We start from the raw sequence: 24,243 nt of genomic DNA, 5'->3' as shown, positions 1-24,243 counted from the left end.
TATATTTGCAGATTAAATAATAAAATAAACACTTTTTTTAAATTAAAATATTACTTGTACAATTATATCTATACAAGTAATAACCCGTATGATGGCATCATACCAGTAATTACTTGTATGAAAATTTTGTACAAGTAATAACCTGTGCAAAATAATAATATGTACACGACATATACATATATTGAGCACAAAAGGTAAATATCAAACATACTGAAAAGGTCGCAATATGGCCTTTTGTAATAAGAATAGTTACCACTGAAAGCAAACATTAATCAATCAAAGGACTGTCTATTCCAGAGTCTGAGATTCAAACCAGGCCTAGTGTATTGAATAACGCAAAATTGCTCCGAATGTGTCTTTTATTAAGAATGTAATTTTGAATTTCTTCACATTATACATAATCATAAAAAGCATTTCTCGGCAAAACATGTAAATTACACAAATATTTGTATGGTGACATTATTTTATAACGATTGTAGAAAATTGACTATAAACAATTTATAATCTTTGTTATAATACTAAAATACATGCTGTTATAACAAATGTAAAAAATGTAAAACACACGTCACATAGCACTTTTTATGATAAAATTAAAATTGTTAGCACTTAAAAAACAGTAGAGTTATCTGTCTTCTTACAATGATCGTGGTTAATATAAAGTAAACTTTTTCAGATGTACCGTGTACAAAAAAAAATAACATTAAAGGCATCATAGATATAATTGTAATAATTCTTTTATGATTGTATTAGCATTACTTAAAAGAGAAGTGAAAAGAATTCATTGCAATTGTACAGCAATTTTTAAAACACTTTATACTGCATGCTCTAAAACATCGGAGACAAAGGGACCCATATATTACACAAGTTCTTTGGATGAGATTCCCAATTTTGGATCTATTGTAATTTGTTATTAGTTTTTAAATGAGGCTCTGACTATTCTGTCGCCAAGTGGTACAGGTGGCCTATAGTTGTCTACTATAAAGTTGCTGCCACATTTCAGGTTACGCAGTGCTTGTAACTACAAATATAAAAAATAAATACAGTTGCTATTACCAAAAAAATCTGGATTGAAGGTCGGCATATTTGGACTGCCACTTGAAAATGAGTTCATTGGATTTTAAAACGGTAAAGATTCACAAAGGGTGTAACTCTAGCAAATTTTAGACATGAAATTGTCATATGAATAGTATACTGATACGTCAATATATTATGTCCAAGCTATTTCTGATTCCAATTTGATTTCTTCAATCAATTCTCAAACAGGCGAAGTACTTGTTTATATACTTATAACACCTATCGTATAAAACGTATACATATTGTTCTACAGTTGTTTTTCTGCATAAATTAACCATTTCATTAATATACAGGTGCAATGTACCTTTTTCACTTTTTGAATTAAATACTTACTTGGTCATTTGACATTTCAATTGGATCTTGAAAGACGATCCATGTCACGCTTTCATATAATGGTGGCGTTGTCAGAGAACCCAGGTAGGTCCAATATTTTGTCAGATCAGCTGTGGGAAACCATTATACAGGTATATTATTAAAATAGTATATAAAGCAATAGTTCAGATACGATATCAATATGACTAAAATTTTGAAAGAAAACATATTTTTGTTTCTAAAAATCGTTATAAATGGATTTACAGAATTGAATTAAAAAGAAGCACATCAGATTCCAAAAATTAAAGATGACATTGCAATTCAAGATTATGAGATACAGTATAAACTGCACGTATGTAAAGATCACTTCAGGATCAGAGAAAACTGGCAACACAATTAAGTCATATGACCTTTGCACAAGACGGGGTGCCACATGTGGAGCAGGGTTTGTTACCCTTTCGGAACACAGGAGATCACCCCCAGTTTTTGGTGGGGTTCGTGTTGCTTTGTCTTCAGTTTTCTATGTTGTGCCTTATGTGCCTTGTCATTTTCTTTTTTGGCAATGGCGTTGTCAGTCTATTTTCGATCTATGGGTTTGGATGTCCCTCTGGTATCTTTCGACACTCTTTTGCAATTGGATTTAAAACAAAAAAAAAACTTTTGTTTTCACCTGCCCTAAGTCAGAAACCTTTTGTTCAGTGGTTGTCGCTTGTTGGTGTGCCTATTAGAGTTGTTTTAATCTACTCATTTTGGGGCCCTTTATAGCTTGCTGTTCGGTGTGAGCCAAGGCTCCGTGATGATAGCCATACTTTGACATACTATAGAATAATGGTTTACTTTTACAAATTGTGACTTGGATGGAGAGCGATCTCATTGGCACTACCTCTTCCTATATCTATTGAAGCATATATTACTACAGTGGGAAACTCCTAAGAGGGTGACATGACAACGTTTTTACATAAAAGAGATGACCTTTATTCAATAACAGATTTGACCGTGTGTCCCTTTTTCATATATTGTGATAACCCCATTTACAGTTCTATCATGTTAAAGAACACTTACAGTTGAGAAGACTGGCCATGTCTAAATCACAAGGCATATTGCATGTTTTCCCCTCTGCTGTTATACTACATAATGTGTTATCTGTCAATTCTTTCATACCAACATGCTTTGCCCCAGGCTGAAAATTTAAAATGCATTTTGTTGGAATTCAACGGTTAGTAACATCTTCGCTAGCCCAGATCGAAATCCTTGGCTAGCGAAGATGGGTTGGCAAATAGTACTCAAAATGTATTCAAACTCATTTGAATTTGTTCTTCGATGATAATTTTCGCTCTGTTTTCAGTATAAGTATAATATACACCATTGTTAAGTTTAGATAATACTATTGCAGTAAACTAGTTGATACAAGTCATTCAGATATAGCTGAACAGATACGATCTTCGTCATTTTGCTTTGATTGGCCTTTTTGTCGTTTTAGTCCGCTAAACATTTGATTTAACTAAAGTTAAGAATGTGCAAGACAGGAATATGACAGTTTTTTTCCCATTCGTTTGATGTGTTTCGGGCTTCCATTTCATAAGGGACTTTTCGATTTAGAATTTTCTTGGGAGTTTGTTCCTTTTATTATTTTACTCTATATGATCTTGGCCGTACGTTTAAAGTTATCGTAAAGGAATACGTATTGCACTCACTAAAATCTGTATTAAACTTATATTTTGTAGGCCAGTTGGATGTCTGAGAAATATCTCACTAACTTGTGACGAAAAATTGAAGTGACTGTTGTTAGCGGAAGACAAGTGACACATAATTAATATTCATTTCTAAATGAGAAATTATTCAGCAATGTAAAAATATCTGGTTAGGTTTTGGAAGATAACAGACCGAGATATAATGAAATTAAACTGCATAGAATAGAGCACATGACTCTTTATAAAATTAGACGAACAGATTAGAGTTTGTTTCCAATTAATGTGTATGAAATTCAAGATTTTTTCTTCAAACTATGTTTGGCTTTTAAATTATATAAAACTAGAACACACCCGCGAAATCGCGGGGAAATAGAGCGTATGTAAACTGTAAAAAAAATATACTGACTGGAGAATTTCAGGAGAGATATCAAAAGTCAAAGGTACTTAGGGACTGGGCACATTTTTTGCCCTCCCCCTATTTTCCAAATACCGATTTTTATACCTTCTGTTTTTCTGTACTCTATGAACATGCATATATACTCAGTCAGTGCCCCCTCCCTTATAAAAAGTTCTGGATCCGCCACTGTAAACTAATTGATAGTAAATAGCCAATATTATTCATTTTCGTTTTCCTCCCAAAATAACCCAAACTGAAACACGTTAAGCAAGTATGATGAATGCTAGAACTCAAAATGATAACAGAAAGCAAATTTATATACTTTATTCTTAGTCTTTGTATGTTCAAGGTACAGAAAAGGAATTTATAGTAAATTATAACAAATACAGTTATTCATAGTAAATGTATGTAAGTATGTACAGAAATATATCCGCAGTGACCGCCGTTGATTATAAATCATAGGCGGATTCCGGGGGGGGGGGGGGGGGGGGGCTGTAGGCCCTGCCCCCTATTTCGTTGAAAAAATTTGTTGATTATATGGGGAATCACTGAAGCATGAGAGGACCCCCCCCTTTTAGGTCAGTCAGTGCCCCCTCCCTTATGAAAAGTTCTGGATCCGCCACTGTAAACTAATTGATAGTAAATAGCAAATATTATTCATTTTCGTTTTCCTCCAAAAATAACCCAAACTGAAACACGTTAAGCAAGGATGATACATGCTAGAACTCAAAATGACAGCAGAAAGCAAATTTATATACTTTATTCATAGTCTTTATATGTTCAAAGTACAGAAAAACACAAACCGGAAGTCTAATCTGACTTAAAGTTTTGTCCAATGACGGGAAAATATCCGGACGCATTCTTTTTCGTTTTTATCCCAAAATAACCCAAACTGAATGATCATAAGAATGGATGACAAATGCGACTATACATGTTACCTATAGGACACAGAGGCATGATGATTAATTTATTGTGGAAGGAGGAGAAGCGACACCAAAAATGAGGTCTTCTCGTTTAATAGTATAGATACAAGATTCTTCGGATAATGTTTACACAATACAGATGAACAATTGGGACAAGAGGCAGGATTAATTCCAATTGAGACGTTTGCTAATGTAACTGTATGCACACCAATTATGCATTATTCATTGTGTGGTATGACTACATACCACACAATGAATAAGTAATAAGGGGTGTTAACATGTGCCATGAGCACAACGACAGAGGCTCATATGGAACATGATCTTCGCACCCTTTTAAAGCACATGTAACTTAATTCATCACCGGTTTTTGGTTGGACTCTTGTCTTTAGTTTTTGTCTGTTGGTCGTCATTTGTTTTGTTTTTTGCTATGGTATTTTTGGTTTTTATTCGTCTTACGATTTTGTATCCTCCTTTGAGTATCTTCAGCCTGTTCAAAACTTATCAAAACTACTCGCATATCGAATATACTCGTATCAATACACAGTTATATTAGAGGTCAATGAATATCCTTCTACTCTCCACTACATATAGATATAAGAAGATGAATATTATTGTCAATGAGACAACATACCTTGATAAAAAATCCGAACACTGCAAGGCCATCTGGTTTGTCTACGGCCTCTCCAAAATTAGCATATTTGGTATTGTAATGTACTAAATGTAGCTGCAATACAAAATATTTTCATTGTCATAGATGCACTTTTATTACAACAAACATCGATTTATCTTTTTATTGTCTAAACTGAATTAGGTCTTAAAAGTAATATGCGCTTATAGAATAAGTATTTTCAAGACTATACCAGACATAACAGAAGATCAAACGAAATTTTATATTTAAATAGGCAATTAAAATTATACCCTCATTTTTAAATTAAAGGTACTGTATATACCAGTTAATAAAACTGTAGCTTTAAGATGAAAAACACAATTAGTTTCGTTTTTACATTTCAGGTACTGTTGTATATATACTAGTCATTGGTACTGTTGCGTCAAGATGACGAACAATTATCTACGTTTATTTAGTTATTCTCTTCATATGACTGGTACGGTTACGAAATCATGTTTTACATGTCTGTTTATCTGTTCTTATCCATCTCCATGGAAAACACAAAACAAGAAAATGCATAAACGATCTCTTATTCGTAGATCTTTGCACCTTGTTACAAAATAATTCTGTAGCTAAGTTTATTATTCTTTGTTTCCTTTTTAATTGCTATATTACCTCTGCAGCGTACATCTTGCCATCGATTGTGTGTTCAGAACCTTTGTTGTCGTCTGCTCCCCAGTGAAAATGAAACTGTTCTAATCTGTATGTCCCAGTTAAAGGCCCTCCTGATATTTCTGAAATGACAAAAACACTTTTGAATGTTTTCAAAGTTTAGAAAATACAATTGCACATTTGGGGTTCGTGTGGCTTATTCTTTAGTTTTCTATGTTGTGTCATGTGTACTATTGAGTGTCTGTTTGTCTTCATTTTTAGCCATGGCGTTGTCAGTTTATTTTCGATTTATGGATTTGACTGTCCCTCTGGTATCTTTCGTCTCTCTTTGAAAAAGTTAAATTGATGAAAAAACTCAAAAGGTTAGGAAGTATGATTTTATACTTATAACTGGCAAATACCCAACAAACACGTCCAATTTCAATAGATTGGTTATTCATTTAGGAGATGTAATAAAATGTAGGGTTGGGAAAAAAAATATACAATGGTTTAAATTTTGAGATGAAATATATCAAATTGGGATTTGATTTCTGGCATCCTCTTTTATAAAGGCAGCAAACAGTCGTGAATGAAGACATTTTGCTATTTGTTTTTTATTACATACATTTAGATTCTTTTTCGACAATTCACATGCAAGATCAATTGGGTATCGCCAATGTTTAAATGTGTATACTCAATAACTCAATGAGGTAAAGATTACCAGTGTAGAGTTACAGTGGTATGTCTTGTGTACTAATATATATAATTTGTCGGTTTGTCTTGTCTTTTTTTAGCCATGGCGTTGTTAGTTTATTTTCGATGTATGAGTGTGAATGTCCCTTTGGTATCTGTCGCCCCTCTGGTATCTGTCGCCCTCTGGTATCTGTCGCCCCTCTGGTATCTGTCGCCCCTCTTGTTACAATAACTGGTTATAATCTTAAGTACCTGATGCTTTGGTTGCTTGTACTTTTACTGATTTTCCTGTGTTCATTGCCTCGGCTTTTGGTTCTTTTTCATATTTGACAACCAATGGAGAATTAGCTAGTTGTTGGTCACAGGTTATCTTGTCTGGGCAAATATCGATTGGCGACTGTCTTTTTCCATTGGCTATAGGGAACTGATTACACCAAGTACAAGGTCCTATAAAGAAAAGGGTTTGCATAGTTAATTTATGTCGTCTTTCAACTCCACACGTTGTAACATGAAAAATTAAGAGATAGTTTCTAATAGTATTGCAGTACTATAAACAGCTTTAAAAAGTATTAAGAATTATAAAAGTAGTATTTAGAATTAAAAAAAAAAAAAAACACAAAATGCTATTAGGACCCGACCACCATTGATCAGTTCTTTACTTTTCTTGGGGGTAAAACAAATTTATTTATTTTTAATTTTTAATCCAATTTTGTTTTCGATATCATACTAAAACAAAATATTTTTTTTTTTAAAACATATCCGTTTTTTTAACTAGTTTTCAGTAGAATTAAGCAATTGTTTCACTTTCTATTCAGTAACAAGATATTTTTGATAAAAAGTACTGCATTTAATTTGCATTGGTGGGATGTTAGATGTTGAATGTGTGTCATAATCTTTATATTATTAAAGTTTGCATTTACCAAAAGACTATTTGGATTTTTTTGGGGGGGGATGTTTAAATACGCTGCCACGTCTGATAAAAAAGATGCCATTAAATCCGATGCATTGTATGGTGAAATTGTCAAACTGTTTAAAACAGTCACGTTTTATGTTCATAATCTATTGGTTGTTGTAAGACAAAAACAAATCCCCGTATCTGCTTTGTCCTCTTTTTCCAGTGATAGTCAATTATAGATTCTTGCCCCTTAATTAATTATGTATACACTTTGGTAAACAAACCAACTATTTGATCTACACTTGAATATCCACTAACGTCTGGGAACTTGACGTTTAGAAAAGAATAATTTTTATCAATAACTGTTTAAAATGCGGCCTGTTTCTAAAGGGATTTTTGAAAATCTCGTCCAAACGCGTCACTTGTAATAAACTTATTCTTTGAAAGCATCTTCTATTGATACATCCTGAACTTTAGTCTTCTCTTTAAATTTATGATATCTATAGTTTTTTTCAGGCGCCAAGGATGTGCATGTTGTTTAATTTGTAAAAAGATAAATAGCATGCATTAAATGTATTTCATTAGTTGTTTATATCTAGAAGCAATAACACGTTATCTATTTTAAAATAGATCTATTTACTTAAACTTTTATATCTTTACTCTTCCCTGACTTAACCCAATTATTTTAGTATAGTGTCCTTATTCCAGGCCGCGCAGATTAAATGTCTCAAGTATTTTAAGGTGTTTGCATTTATTCCTAATAGCATTACTGTATATGAGTGAAGTAGTTTTAAGAAGTCCGGTTTATTACCCCGCGCAAAATGATTTTTTTTTTTTATTAAATTGAGTGATGGCTATTGTTTTTATCGTGTTTTGCTGTGATACACAAACTAATAAATAAATCATAAAATTATGATTGTTTGAAGTACGCGTATACTCGTTTATGATAATAAATTTCTAGAGTTGTATGTTGATGAATAGTTATTTGCTGAATTCCGTTTTGCAGATACTAAAATATTTTAATTCATTATTAGGAATAAAATAGAAAAAAAATTGAATGTTATTATAATTTCGACACCAGATCTAAACTGCGAATGGCAATACAGTCACTTGTCTTACAGGGCGCAATATATTTAAATTTGGGTTGAATAAATAAATAAATACGCAGTCGTGACCTGTCGAAATGAATAAATTGATACAATGTCTCGTGGAGGGAACGTTTTGGTGCGTAAAATAAACCTTACAACAATTATCGGGTTCGTAGTTGGCAGTCCCGCGCCCCTCAGTACCTATCAGTGTATCAGCTTAAATAGCTTTCGTCTCAACTGTTTGCCACTGGATGTTAAGGTCTTACAATATGTGTATTCAGCAGCTTTATCAGACCGTGATTTATCAATTATTCACTTATGTAGTGGTATCATTCTGTTGTACATGTGTATATGCTGGACTGGTATTTCATACTTCATGAATAATCATTTAGTATAATTCTATTACAATCGTATATATATAGTTATTTCATTAATGAATATTTCACCTCATTTTGTTTAAAACTTACGCCTTTGCAAATCGGCGACAGAAAAAATATTTATTGATTTTTATAGTAAAAAAACGAAAGCAGCTATTAAACAATAGTTATCTATTATCTCGGGCCACACATGTGAATTATTAATGAAACAGGCTTTGTAGTTTTTGAACTTGAAAAAAGACACTCGCACTTAAAAATGTCAAACGTTCTGCTGTTAAAGCGAAATTATCATCCTTTTGCTAGAAGCCATAAAAAAGTTCTAAAGCATATTTGACATGGTATGGGAAATGTTAAACTGAGGTTGTGACTTTCACCTTATTAAATATTCATGATACACTCATAAAATATAATAAGGTCAATGTTATTCAATGTCATCGCTATTTTTTTTTTTTCAACTTTTTTTGTTTTGTTTTATGACACGAGCTTGATATATCTATAACGTTATAAATATATTAAATATTGTGACTATCTTTTCTTACTAATACGCAACTTAAAAGGGATACGAAAGACTGGCATTCTGTTGTTTAAATGTGTCATTCCAAAGATAAGGAAGTAAGTAATGTCAAGATGGTTTTAAGAAACCCAACGGGTGCCGCTAGGGGAGCAGTATCTGCTCACCCTCCCGGAGCACCTTCTATCATTCCCAGTTATTGGTACGTTGGGGTTCTCCCTGTTCAAACTTGTGTTGTGGTTTGTGTACTTAGTATGGCCCCGCAACGAAGTTGTCGGTGTCATATAGTTTTATCCTTTTCCGTAATACCGTCATTCCGCAACAAAACATTATACGGAGTTTTTTTTTTCTAAACGCCTTCAGATATTGGGATGATTTTTGGCATGTGAGTTAACCTAGATGAGTTACAGATCAAGTTTAAATTTCGTCCCGCTCGGCTAATTTTTGCTGTAATTTCGGGCTTTGGACAATCACAGTTATACGGACCTTTTTTCTAAATGCTTTCAGATATTGGGCTGATTTTTTATATGTGAGCTAACCATGATGCGTTACAGATCAAGTTTAAGTTTCGTTCCGCTCAGCTAATTTTTGCCAAAATGAAGGGTATACAACTTTGAAAATGGTTGAAAATCACAGTTATATGGACATTTTTCTATACGCCTCCAGATTTTGAGCTAATTATTGATATGTGAGACTACCATCATGTTTGTGTCCTCATGTGTTATTGAAATTGCCGATTTTTCAACTTTTTGAGACGGGGGCCATTCGTGTCGCATTATAATCCTGGTACCTTTGATAACTATTTACACCACTGGGTCGATGCCACTGCTGGTGGACGTTTCGTCCCCGAGGGTATCACCAGCCCAGTAGTCAGCGCTTTGGTGTTGAAATGAATATCAATTATATGGTCATTTTTAACCGGATTTTCGTGTCAAAAATGTCGGTTATTGATTTGAGGATGTACGGCGGGCGGCCGGGCGGGCGGCAACCAAATGTTGTCCGTGCATTTACTCATGAAGCGTTCAACCAAACCTTTTAAAATTTTAATATGTTGTTACTGACAACAAAATGGAGGTCAAGTTCAATAATGACGATTTTGACTTTTACCGTTCAGGAGTTACGGTTCTTGAAAGTTTAAAAAATGTTGTGTCCGTGCATTTACTCATGAACCGTTCAACCAAACCTTTTAAAATTTCCTATTAGGAGTTTTGGTCCTTGTAATATTGATAAATGCCAGAACACAAATAAATGTTAAAGAATCCGGTTTACTGTAATTTTGACAGCTCTTGTTATAAATTTTCTGTTTACAAAACTTTGTGAATTTTTCGAAAAACTAAGGATTTTCTTACCCCAGGAAAAGATTACCTTAGCCGTATTCGGCACAACTATTTGGAATTTTGGGTCCTCAATGCTCTTCAACTTTGTATTTGTTTGGCTTTTTAACTGTTTTAATCTGAGCGTCACTGATGAGTCTTATGAAGACGAAACGCGCGTCTGGCGTATTAAATCATAATCCTGGTACCTTTGATAATTATTTGACACATCTAGTTTTTATTTGACGTTGTCAATTTATTATCGACTGACGTCACGAGTTTAAAGGTCCCTAGCTTCTGTATCTTTTGCCTCTCTTTTGGAAGTGAGAAATTTTAAAATGACTTCATATTTGAATGTAAATGCCTACTTCAAAACCATGTTGCTGGATGTTGCTACATGTAACTACCACACAAGATTAACATGGTCCTAGTTACAGAAACTTCGTGTATTTCAGGAAACTACATGTGCCACCATCGACTTATCTACTTCTACTTCTACCGGATACTTCTACCGGATAATGGCCACAATCAACTAATTGAATATTTTGCCATGACTGCGGTGCGCATACGGCGAGTAACATGACACGTAAATATATTGAAGGGGGAAATATTAACCTTAAATTAACCAGAGGGTGTTATACATACTATTCATATATGTGGAGCCAAAATTATGTCCCTAATGACCACCTTTCTTCATAAGAAAAAAAAATGCCGAATGAAGATGTATATGACAATGATGTATTTCTTTAATCAAATTACATGTGACAGTTATATATCTATAGCTTTTTTTGACATATTTTCCCTACCATATTAATCTATTATCTGGGGCGTTTTTCAGCTCACCTTGCCCGAAGGGCCAAGTGAGCTTTTCCCATCACTTTGCGTCCGTCGTCCGTCGTCGTTGTTAACTTTTACAAAAATCTTCTCCTCTGAAACTATTGGGCCAAATTTAACCAAACTTGGCCACAATCATCATTGGGGTATCTAGTTTTAAAAACATGAGTGGCGTGACCCCGCCAACCAACCAAGATGGCTGCCATGGCTAAAAATAGAACATAAGGGTAAAATGCAGTTTTTGGCTTATAACTCAAAAACCAAAGCATTTAGAGCAAATCTGACATGGGGGTGAAATTGTTTATCAGGTCAAGATTTCTCTGCCCTGAAATTTTCAGATGAATCGGACAACCGGTTGTTGGGTTGCTGCCCCTGAATTGGTAATTTTAAGGAAATTTTGCTGTTTTTGGTTATTATTCTGAATATTATTACAGATAGAGATTAACTATAAACAGCAATAATGTTCAAAAAAGTAAGATTTACAAATAAGTCAACATGACCGAAATGGTCAGTTGACCCCTTTAGAAGTTATTGCCCTTTATAGTCAATTTTTAACCATTTTTCGTAAATCTTAGTAATCTATTACAAAAATCTTCTCCTCTGAAACTACTGGGCCAAATTAATCCAAACTTGGCCACAATCATCTTTGGGGTATCTAGTTTAAAAAATGTGTAGCGTGACCCGGCCAACCAACCAAGATGGCTGCCATGGCTAAAAATAGAACATAGGGGTGAAATGTAGATTTTGACTTATATCTCTGAAACCAATGCATTTAGAGCAATCTGACATGGGATAAAATTAATTATCAGGTCAAGATCTATCTGCCCTGAAATTTTCAGACAAATCGGACAACCTGTTGTTGGGTTGCTGCCCCTGAATTAGCAATTTTAAGGAAATTTTGCAGATTTTTGTTATTATCTTGAATATTATAATAGATAGAGATAAACTGTAAACAGCAATAATGTTCAGCAAAATAAGATCTACAAATAAGTCAAACAAGACCAAAATTGTCAATTGACCCCTTAAGGAGTTATTGCTCTTTATAGTCAATTGTTAACAATTTTCATAAATTTTTGTTAATTTTTGTAAATTTTTAGGAAATATTTTCCACTTCAATTACTGGGCCAAGTTCAGTATAGATAGAGATAATTGTAGCAACAAGAATATTCAGTAAAGAAAGATCTACAAACACATCACCATCACCAAAACTCAATTTTGTCATGAATTTATGTTATTTATCATGTCAAACTGATTATAGGGCAAAGATGCACTTTTTATCAAAACATGTAGCTTGAAAACGTGTACCAGGACCCCTACTTTCTAAAATGACAGCACATAGACCAAGGTGAGCTACACAGGCTCTTGAGAGCCTCTAGTTTCTGTCTTCTTTTTTTTAAACTTATCTACAATTGGCTAAGTATATATGAAAATATATATAAAAAAAAAGTCCTTCGGATGCACTAAAAAAACCGTCTCCACTGGTCTACACAGTTGTGCAAATTTTATTTTGTCTATCGTGCGTTTGAATTGCAATTTGTCCTGTGCTACACATGTTATGTGTCTGAGTGAAGATAATAAATCTACCTTATAACTGGCAAATACTAACCATTATCGTTTCCATATCCCCACGACATTTTGTTAGATGATTGTCTTAAAATCTGAAACTAAACAAAAAATAATTTTGAAAATCTTGTTTTTTTTTAAAATTCGTGTATAATTATATTGAATCTTGCATATATATGCAGAAAACATTATGTTATGAAAAATTTCAGTAACACATTATTAACTTATTTTTTTATGTATTTGTTTTTTATGAAGATGTCAAGCATTAGTAAATAAAACACAAGGAGCATGGCCCAAGTAAAACAAATACGAAATCTGTTAAAACCGAGGAAGCTGGGAGAAAAAATTCAAAACAATGAATCAATACTTAAAATTTTACACCAATCAAGAGTTTCGTCTACAAACGATTTGAATCATAAATTGACACAAACATCAAGCATAAGCATCTCACTGAACATGTTTAACCCCGCCGCATTTTTGCGCCCGTCCCAAGTTAGGAGCCTCAGACCTTATAGTCTTGTAAGATTTTTAATTTTTTGTTTATTTATATGTTTTGGAGTTTAGTATGGCATCAGTTTTTACTGAACTAGTACATATTTTTGTTTAGGGGCTATTGAAGACCACTTCCGGGTGCGGGATTTTCTTGCTGTGTAGAAGACCCATTGGTGGTCTTCTGCTGGTGTTTACTCTTTGATCGGGTTGTTATTTCTTTGGCACGTTCATGTTTTTCTTAGACTAGTACTGTTTATGACATATTTACATCAATTCCGTGGGGTTTGTTTGCACTGATTGATATTTTGGGATGGGAGACGTTATTAATTTATTCTTTTAAAATGGCTTTTCTTGCGTCGTATAACATTTTGATAAACTAGCGGCAGGTTAATTTCAATACCGATGAAATTTCTGTTCCTCAAATTCAGAATTTGATATTAGGGGGCGTCCTTAAAATAAAGAATAAGAGGACCTTATTTTGGTGCAAAATTTGATTTATTTTTGCCTTTTTTGTAAGGGAAGGGTTGCGCCACGCATGAATCCGCACCTGTATATAGGGCATATAATTTGAATTTCGAAGTCTAGATAAAACCGCTTGTGATACCTTGTCAATAACATTTTAATTTGTTTTTAAAAGATTTTATTTAAAATGTGTCACGTGTTTAGTATCTTTATTGTCTTCCTTTGAATTAGCTGAGCATTATCTCCCCATTATCCGTTAAATAAAATACATGACAATAGCACATTGTTATTTGATATTCTCAAAGAATAAATTATTATAAAAAAAAGAGTATTTTCAAAGTAGCAAAGCTTGAATTTAAATCAGTTTGGTAACTGGGATATTTTTGAAAATTAAATCTTTCAGCAGGAAATTTTAGTGCTACCTCCATAACAACTTAATCCTTAATATCAATTTTCCTTCCAATGCATACAATATTTGAGAAATTATTATCAAATACTATGCTTAACCTGCTTTTGTATGTAAAAAAAAGCATGTCAAAAGTAACATAAAACATATATTATTATGTCAACATGTCATAAAGTCATAATAAAGTCTACGGCTGAAACAAAAAATGAAAATAACCGAAAGGATACTAAATTAATCGATTTATGGTACAGTGGTTTAAAGTACATTCTTTCTTTCTTTGTTTTTATAAATCCTTAAAAAACAAAATAATATTCGTCAATTGAACATTCTTCCGTCGTATTTGGTTCAATATTAAGCTATTTTGTCTTGTGTTGTGGGCCATATAACGCACTCCTTGGAGTGGCGAAAAATAAGGTCCACCCACATTTGTCAATTATCTATATACTTAATTATATAATTAATATAAACTTGGCTTGATTTGATTTTTTTCATGTATTGTGTTTTTTACGTCATGTGGCAAATATGTTATGCCTAAAGGCAATATTTTATGCATTTTCAGTACGATCATGACTAGATTTGATTGATTGTCAGTTGCTTAACGTCCAAATACAAAGATTTCATGCATGTTCAGGACGATCATTAATATAGATTGATTGTTGGTTGTTTGACGTTCAGTAGCAAATAGTTCATGTATGTGCAGGACGATCATGACTAGATTGTTTGATAGTTGCTTAATGTCCAGTGACAAATATTTCATGCATGTTCAGGACAATTATAACTATAATTTGGTTGTTTTGTTTGCTAAAGATATTTTGTCTAGTGTTGTGGGCAATATAACGCCCTCATTGGAGTGGCGAAAATAAGGTCCATCCACATTGTTAAATTATCTATATAAATATTTATGATATTAATATCAACTTGTTTCGATTTTTTTCATGTATTGTATGTTTCTTGTTTACATGTCTATTTAATATGTTTGCATTTTAACCTGTCATTGTTTTATTTTTTGCAATAAGTAGTTATAACACTATCCTGTTTGCGGTTACTGCCTTACGAGGTACAGTTAAAAGTCTTCGCAATGTTTATATTGTTCGCGTTTCGTATCAAGTCATACAATGAAAATAAATGAACAGTGAAATGTACGTAAAAATAGACATCGCGGTGAAAAATATACACGCCGTAAAAATCAGACACAAGCGAAAAAGGTATTTATTTCATACACCTGCTTGTAGACTGTGCAATGTCTTTAAATGTAATTGAATATTCATCATGTTTATCTAATAAAATAGGATTTAATCCTGAAAGTCATTTCAACCTTACGGTGGTGACCCACAAATGACACCAAGTATCATTAAAATCTTTCAAGACATTTAAAGTTTTGAACCGGTTGTACGACTTACATGAACAGACCGACAGACAGTGAATCCTACATACCCCCGATGTTCGGCGTGGAGGGTATGATTATTGACAAAAAAACTGTCACCGTGCATTCACCATAAAATCAGTTTTAAAATTATAATTATATACCAGCTCGAAAACTGTCACCGTGCATTCACCATAAAATCGGTTTTCGAATTATAATTGTATATCAACTCAGACTAGTAACTCCTTCAGGAGTATTCTTTATAACACACAAGAGTAAAACAGCCCACCAACAGTTAAAAAGTCCGACACTAATTATATTAGTTAAATCTTATTATAATGTTTAAAAATTAAGGAGTATATTTGTAGCAGTTTACTTGCAAACTACCTCGGTCATAGGTTACCTTTTAACTAGTGGCAGTTTTGTTAAGGTCATGCAAGGATTTTGTCCTTGTAACGCGTTCTCAGACATAGTTACTAACAGTACCAATCACTGAAAATACAAACGACATACGCTTGACCACCATGAACTCTGTTGAAACTTTAATTGTAGGTTGTACATGATTTTGAATAGAACAACTGGCTATAGTTGATGACACAGTCAATGTATTCACTTAATAGTTATTACCTTTGAATTGCCCATCGTTAAACTAATGATAGACGGCTTTTTAATAACGTAAGCAAATTGACAATTTGTATTCCAAATACACAAATGTAGATAAATATGAACTGCAGGATAAATGAAGAACTTAAAAAAAATTGTAAACTCAAGCAGGCTATTATGACTATAGTTTGTTAATTGCATAATGTCCAGCGACAAATATTTCATGCATGTTGAGGAAGATCATAACTCTATTTGATTGTTTGCTTAAAATCCTGTGACAAATATTTCATGCGTGTTCAGGACAATCATGAGAAATGTCTTTATGTCCAGTGGCAAATATTTTTTGCATGTGCAGTACGATCATGACTTAATTAAACTGCTTGTTAGTTGCTTAACGTCCAAGTACAAAGATGTCATGCATGGTCAGGACGACCATTAATATAGATTGATTATTGGTTGTTTAACGTTCAGTAGCAAATAGTTCATTACAACGGATGACAAGAGACTAATATGTTTATATGACGATGATGACTATATGTGTTGTTTAAATTTTGAGATATTTAACTTTAAGATGTGAAAAAAGAACTTGCTGTGGGTTTGAAATGAATTGACTCAAAATTTTTAATAATCCCCCAGGGTAAACTTGGGTAAAGAACTATGACAATTTCTAGGTTTTTCGACCAGTGTTAAATGTCCATTAAAACAGAAATGTTTTTATGCAAAAAAGTGCAAAGGTTCTGCGTCACATATGATGACGGCTTTGACTTGTAAAATTAAAAGTTTAAATTAATTCCATGAGAAATGAAATAATTTAAAGGATGTTATGTAACTATGGGAAACAGTCTGAATAAAACTGTCTAAGACATTGATTGTTGTAACTTCCTGATAAATATAAGTAGTGAAACCTCAGATTTGTTACAGTTTCCGTTTCTTTATTTATTTGAACTAAAATATTCTCAAGTATTGCAACCATAAAGATCATCAGTTATCGACCTTTTTCCTGTTCCCACGAAAGTCGTGTGAATATCAATGTATATTTAAAATTTAAAAAACCTGAAAGATTATATTTTGGTTGTCGAGATAATTTAATTTCCACTGCAATAATAATATATGATATAATAGCTTATTTTTATTTCTTAAAAAAGTGATGTATAGTTGAAATCACTACATATGTGTATCGGAAATGTTGTACATGACATGGTATTGAAAAAAACTACTAACATTTTAATTATAAAAAAGAAGATGTGGTAAGATTGCCAATGAGACAACTGTCCACAAGAGACCAAAATTACACAGAAATTCTTAAATTTAAACTCTATTTTTATTTTAATTTTAGATACATTACATTCTCTTTTCAGATCCAAGAAGTATTTTATTTGCCAAAGAGTATTATACCAAAAATTACAAAAATAAGTACTTACAGTAACTGCATATATCAGTTAATAAACCAGAACGACAATGCAATGATGATTCATTTACTACTAAACAAAAACTATCGACGTTTAAAAAATCTATCTATACCTTTGGATCTTTTGATATCTCTCAAGTTGAACAAACTTATACTAATATAACATGACTTTGAAGGAAGGTGATCTTCAACGATGTCAAGGCTTAATTTTAAATTTTGACAATATTTAAACACGACCACAATAAAACCGTACAAGACAATTCATTCAAATATCTTTAAAACAATTAATGGCAATTATTTAAAATCCAACGCCCAAAAAGTGCAACATCGACAATTTAAGTTGAATTTGAAAGTTCGCATTGACAAGTGTTTGATTTAACCATTTTTCTATGGGAATAGATTAAATAAAGAAATACAACACTACATGAAATCTTGTTACTGCATTTAAACTGGTGATGTAACGTTGAATCTAATTTCTGATGGCAAACTTCATGTTTATATAAATTCTTATCATTCGTCTGATATTAAGCCTAGAATGATATTAGATATATGGTAGTTAAATGTATTTCTCCCCTCAGCGAAATCGTTTACAGCTATCTAGACCACTTGAATTCATAAAATATAGCATTTGTTAGTCAAGTTACACCTCTCCTCATATGCCACGTTAAGGGTTGGAATACTGTCATTAGAATTCAGGAGGTTGTTTATGAGTTAGTTATAAAGGGAACCAAATACACCAAAGTTCAAGTTTGTCTGAGGGAGTTGGAAGCGATGTTACGGAATAGCCTCAGATTTAGCTTATGATACCCTGGGGGACCAGCTAGTTGTCTTCCAGCATCAGTATCGACCTAGTGCTTATTTTTCATATACATGTATTTAAAAATAGGTATAAGATAAGATACGATATTTTTTATTCCAACTATAGGGCCCATAAAGAGTAAAGTAATTTATTACAAAGATTTTTATAATTGAAACAATATTAAATGTTGATATAAATCATATATAGAATATAACCATCTCAATTCTCAGATGTTATACCACAGCCAGATCAGAGCCACACACATATTAGAAAAAAAGGCATAACAATTATATCTATTATTAACAGGCAAATATTCTCAACGTCTTGAATAAAACAATATCTGTACTATATTGATAGTTTTCTCAATTCAAAACATTTATTAATATAAATTGAAATACTTTCAATACCTCTAGGTTTTCTTGAATAAAAAGCCAATTAAATTTGGCACTTGTGCTTAACTTTTCAAAAGTTTTACAACCTATTAAAATATTATCATAAAATTCTTTTCTTAAAAAGTTATAAAGGGGACACTGACATATAAAATGTTCTTTGTCTTCACCTTTATCTAAGGTTTTTTTTACATAATCTTTGTGATTATCTAATATATAGGCTTTTGAATATCTATCCGTCTCTACTTTTAGGGGGTGTGCACTTATTCTGATTTTGCACAGTGCTTGTCTATCGTTAAATTCTTTTAATTGCAGATATTTTTCTGTACCAAAAATATGTTTAATTGAAAAATAGGTCAAGAGTTTACCTCTACCTGATTCAACAGTATTTTTCTCTAAATTCATTCCAATGATTACGAGAAACTTGTACATAATTTATTCTTAACTATAGTACATAAACGGCCAACACTTACATTTAAGTTTGGTAAGTCTAGTTCTGTCATTAAATAGTCAATACTAGAAACCCATGTAGTGATATTGTTTGCATGTAACTTTTTATTACAAATATATATGCATCATAATAAACCATCCTTTGTGTTCTCTAACCTATGAGCATATTTTAACATTGCCATTAAAATTGAAAACTGTACAGGAAATCTTCCTTATTCAGACATAACAGCAAAATTACTTGCTTTTCTGTCAACCCCAAGAATATACTTCATGCATTTTGTGTGTGACTTTTCAGATATGTCTTTTGGATAAACCTATCGTTCTACTTCTTACATGCCACTGAAGTGGTTGAAAACATTCCCCATATTTCACTGCCATACATTAAAATAGGATTAATTGTATGGTCTTAAAGGTGCATTAAAATTGTGACACTAGGATTTGATGATGCTAGGCTTTGTTGTAATCCAAAACAAGCTTTCATAGATTTCTTGTATAGCTCATATTTACACTGTGTTAATTTACCACTAGATACAAAAGTAATTCCTAGGTACTTATAACATTTTACACTTTCAATCTGTTGCCCATTCAAATATACTGCGCAATCAACATGTTTTCCAGGTTTGTTAAAAATTAGAAATTTTGTTTTATTAAGGTTTTTATTACATTTAAACACCATTTTGAGCATTACAAAGTATAATAAGACAATTGACATGCATATATATTCGTCTGTTAAGCACAACAAATTTGTGGTAGAATCTACATGCTTCAAAAACTATTAACATCTTCAGTTTAACAGATGTTAACATGCGGCCGTCTGAGGTCACAAACCTTTCTGATTGTTTAAGTAATTAGGTATAGATTTCGTCTAGACTTTAGTTCATTTGAACTTAAGGCAACAACCATTTTCTTATCTAGGGGGGGGGGGGGGGGGGGGGGGGGCTGGGATTTTTTTGAAAAAAATATTTTGATGGCTTAGCTGAACGAAAAAAAATTATGTTTTGCACTGTAGCTGAAAAAAAAATTATACTGTCACCTGCTTGAAAAAAAAAATTTGCATTGCTGAATTTGAGAATAGTGAAAATAACAACAGTTGAGACAGTGGAACAGCAGATTATACACATCTGTCCAGTCTACAGATTAAGCTAAGATTTATATTTATACCTTATTACTTTTTGTATTTTCCTGTAATAGTGTTTGATCCAGAAATATTTAAAAGCATTCCAAATCTCCCGCATGTATGCTACTACATTAACACATACTTAAAACTGCAACTATTATAAACATGATATGGTCATTTTATAACACGGATGGATATGGTATCATATTTAAACAGTCTTTTAAAGTAGCCCTGATTGTGTATGACACAGACTTGTATACCGGTAGTATTTTCCTTTGTATCATTCTGTATCATTCTTTATACCTCTTTTTTTCAATGGAATGTCAATTATCATAGTTGGAAACAGTGGATGTTTATAATTTGGAGCTACTCACTCTTTGCCATTACACATGGCAATGAGGCCACTTCAATTGCAGTATTAAAATTCAAGAACTGTGGTACCTGTATGACGGACTCAGAGAATATCATAATGTAGAAAGTGGGCTAAAAAAAAACAACAGAGACAACAGCCAATGCCAGGATACAGACAGAGCCATGCACTTTACATTTTACATCAATTAAAAAATTAAAATGAATTTTATGTAAATTTTATGGTTTTGAGAAGAAAAAAAATGTATTTCTGTTCCACATTATAGGAAAAAAATTTTTGCTTTCCTTCTCATAAGAAAAAAAAAATTTTATCGGAGGAAGGTTCTGAAAAAAAATTTATGAACATAATAAAAATTTACAGCATAAAAATTATAAAATGCAAGTTGGCAATAAAATAATAAAAATATACTCTAGAATTTTAAAAAATATAATTAATACTCAGATGAAATTTAAGATGCTACACAAGTTAATTTAAAAGGGATATTTCATATTTATGTCTAATTAAGCGAATTAAAATTATTTTATTTAACATACACTATAGGAAACCGGAAACGCGTATTTAACACCGTCTGAAGAATGATTTTCATTGTCTTTTAAAAGGACAAATTAATCATTTACTTTATGAAATTAGAGTTGTGATGTTTATCAAACAAGTATGTCTGCCTTTTATGCAAATTATATGTTCTAAATTTATTTAACTATTTTGGAAATTACTCATTTGCAGCCAGGTCGTAATATTGAAGCTTAAAGACGACACCAAAGGTGTAAATAAAAGAACCAGTTAATTACAGAAAGAAGACACCATGTCAAAATCTATTCAAAATCTATTCTTCATTCTTTATTTTGCCTTTTAACGTTTTTGATTCGAGCGTCACTGGTGAAGCTTACATGCGTCTGGCGTACAAAAGTAGCCTGATATTTATGACGAATTTATTAACTGTTACAGAATACTTCACTTTTGAAAATCTTAAGATTGAAAAGCGAATTTTATTTTAAAGATATACAAAGTTTATATAGATTTTAGTTTCGACTAAACGATGGTTCCAACTTCCCAACAGAAACATGATAACTAAGCGTCTTGCACTTTAAAATGGTTTTAATTTGTTGATGCAATTTTTTAAAACTTTTATTAGTTGCGGCTTACTTTTAGCCTACACCTTTCCAATTGAGGTAAAAGTGTTTTTTATCGTTTATTTTATTAATTATATACTTTTTTTTTAATGAAATGATCAGTTTAACTGTTAACTTTTTTTGTTACGTTATTATAAACAAAGTGTTAAAACTCATCTGAGCAAAGAAATAATATCTTTTTCGGCTTTTAACTTTTTGAATTTGGGTTTTAATTAATTTCTTCCAATATTCTTACCTTAGCTTTAAAATTGTTGACTTAAAGCTTTGAGCTTCCCCGGCGAAATAAAATCAAGAATATCTCTTTTTCACACCAGACAACTTACAATTGATTTTAATACACTGAACAATCTGTTTGGTATGGCTATGAGCCAAATGTTCAGTGTATTGGTTTTTTAAAGGTCTGTGATAGTGGTTGTTACTCGGAAGATGTCGGTAACTTTCGCAAACAATTTCGCTTAATACGCTACATGTTAACCTCTTTTTAGCTGGTATATTCTAGCGTGTAAAAAGATCCTACAAAAGGAGTTTAAAATTGCGAGATTCTGATTAAGTTGATGACAATAGTTATGCAAATTCAGTGTGTGCCCATTCTGTTTCAGAACACATAGCCAAACTAATAATAAAACAGAAAAGATACAAAATTTACTATAAGAACACATGCTCGTAAAAATACTGTCTTTAGAATTTAACAAATTTTACGATTTTTTTTTAGTCAAATGGATTTTTACCACGTATCATTATTGAAGAAATGTCAAATAAATTAAAATGTAAATATAAAGCACTGTCTATCGAGGCTAATGATAACTTATCATGACACCGCTATTGTTTTACAAATTGGATTATTAACAGGACAGACAGTTAACAACGAATTACAATTTTGTAAGCTGTACAGCCAATACATCTTCAGTATACAAATGTAGATATGTTCTACGAAATAGTAAGATGTTACTATATACTAGTAAACTGTAAAGAGATGTAAACGATAGCAAAGGGACAGGCAAACTTAAGTCGAAAACTAACTGACGATGGTATGGCAAAAAATGACCACAAGACAAATAGCCGTATACGAAACACAACATAGGCATTTAGGGGCCAGCTGAAGGACGCCTCCTGGTGTGGGAGTTTCTAGCTACATTGAAGACCCATTAGTGGCCTTCGGCTGTTGTCTGCTCTATGGTCGGGTTGTTGTCGCTTTGACACATTCCCCATTTCCAATCTCAATTTTATCTAAAGACTTAACAACACAAGTCCACCAAAACTTATGGGTGATATCAGGTGCTGCAGGAGGGTAAGCATATAAAGCTTTACATGTAGCACATGACGATGAAAGTGTACGTTAGTGTTATAGACAAACAATGTACCCTTTTTGGGTTTATTCCCACAAGTGGGAATATCATCATTAATTTTACAACTGTATTATAAAACAGAAATGTCCTAACTTTTTATTAATTAGAGAAGATCGACGAATACGCCTAATATCTATTATGTGGACATCCTGAAAGAGGTATAAAATTATACCGACCCCCTCCCCCCCAAAAAAAAAAATTATTCTAAGTAATTTCAACATTGGAATTTTGCTGTTTTCTTCTTATTTTTGTATGATTTTGAAGGTTGCCCTCCCGGGTTCGGTTATCCGGTTTGTCCATTTCGGTTATATCTGTTCATCAACATTTGCATTAGATTTTTGGTTGTCAATAGCTTCGACGATATTTTAATTGTCTCAATGTGCATCTTGTGCAGTAAAATTTGGGACGTCTAATGTTATGTAATTGTAAAAATCAAGACATTTTTTATGCACTTTGAGAAAAACTATTAAACTAGTTTATAGGCATCAGCAATTAAGATACTAGAATAAACAACTTCAGTCATTATTGTAACGTTCAATAGCCATTAAATCAGTTTAAACAAAAGTGAAAATAAACATTTCAGATAAAAAATATATAAATAAAACATCGATAAATTCTGTAAAGATTTACATACCTACAGTGGCGAAAAATATCCGTAAACTTATCAAGGTAAGTAACGTATATTTAACTTTTATTTGACTAGATGATCGTGTATTCCTAGGCGTTCTTTAGATGTCCTGTGTGATTCAAGATTTACATTTGTTCTACATAAATGATAAATTTATTATATAATGGATCAAAAATAGGGTTATTGGGACATCTTCTGATAACCGAACTGAAGATACTACGTATAAAGTATAGTATACATGTTAGGTTTCAAGTTAAAATAGCATTTCTCCCTCCATTTGTAATCATTATTCGATCGTTTACGTTTACAAGTATCAAAAATATATAAATCGTCTATTAAAATCTGTACTTT

At 32.3% G+C, this 24,243-nt stretch overlaps 1 protein-coding gene across 3 annotated transcripts; it reads right to left on the bottom strand.

Moving 5' to 3' along the window:
• Window positions 1–341: 341 nt before the first annotated feature.
• LOC143079405 (carbonic anhydrase 2-like) lies at window positions 342–24,038 on the bottom strand. 3 transcript variants are annotated; one of them, XM_076254727.1, is made up of 8 exons: window positions 23,899–24,038; window positions 12,973–13,030; window positions 6,601–6,795; window positions 5,680–5,798; window positions 5,029–5,121; window positions 2,449–2,566; window positions 1,408–1,517; window positions 342–1,018 (listed from the first exon to the last, which is right to left on the bottom strand). In XM_076254727.1, the coding sequence occupies exons 2-8, from the start codon at window positions 12,998–13,000 to the stop codon at window positions 911–913; spliced, it is 771 nt and encodes a 256-aa protein (XP_076110842.1). In that variant the 5' UTR covers window positions 13,001–13,030; window positions 23,899–24,038; the 3' UTR covers window positions 342–910. The 3 variants fall into 3 exon arrangements, with proteins under 3 accessions (XP_076110842.1, XP_076110843.1, XP_076110841.1); XM_076254728.1 differs by lacking the exon at window positions 23,899–24,038 and adding an exon at window positions 22,154–22,280; XM_076254726.1 differs by lacking the exon at window positions 23,899–24,038 and adding an exon at window positions 17,677–17,816.
• Between the last annotated feature and the right edge of the window lie 205 nt (window positions 24,039–24,243).

This window comes from Mytilus galloprovincialis, chromosome 6 (assembly GCF_965363235.1).
Source record: "Mytilus galloprovincialis chromosome 6, xbMytGall1.hap1.1, whole genome shotgun sequence".
NCBI classification, from domain to species: Eukaryota; Metazoa; Mollusca; class Bivalvia; order Mytilida; family Mytilidae; genus Mytilus; species Mytilus galloprovincialis.
Note: the sequence above shows the minus strand (reverse complement) of the source record. Positions and strands in the feature narration are given on the sequence as shown.

Bases quoted from the DNA above. Each gene is read 5' to 3' on its own strand.
- LOC143079405 (XM_076254727.1), bottom strand. From the start codon at position 13,000: ATGTCGTGGGGATATGGAAACGATAATG. The intron at 5,799-6,600 runs GTACTTAAGATT...TTGTCATTTCAG, and splicing joins ACAAGCAACCAAAGCATCAG to AAATATCAGGAGGGCCTTTA. The intron at 2,567-5,028 runs GTATGTTGTCTC...TTAAATTTTCAG, and splicing joins TGTTCGGATTTTTTATCAAG to CCTGGGGCAAAGCATGTTGG.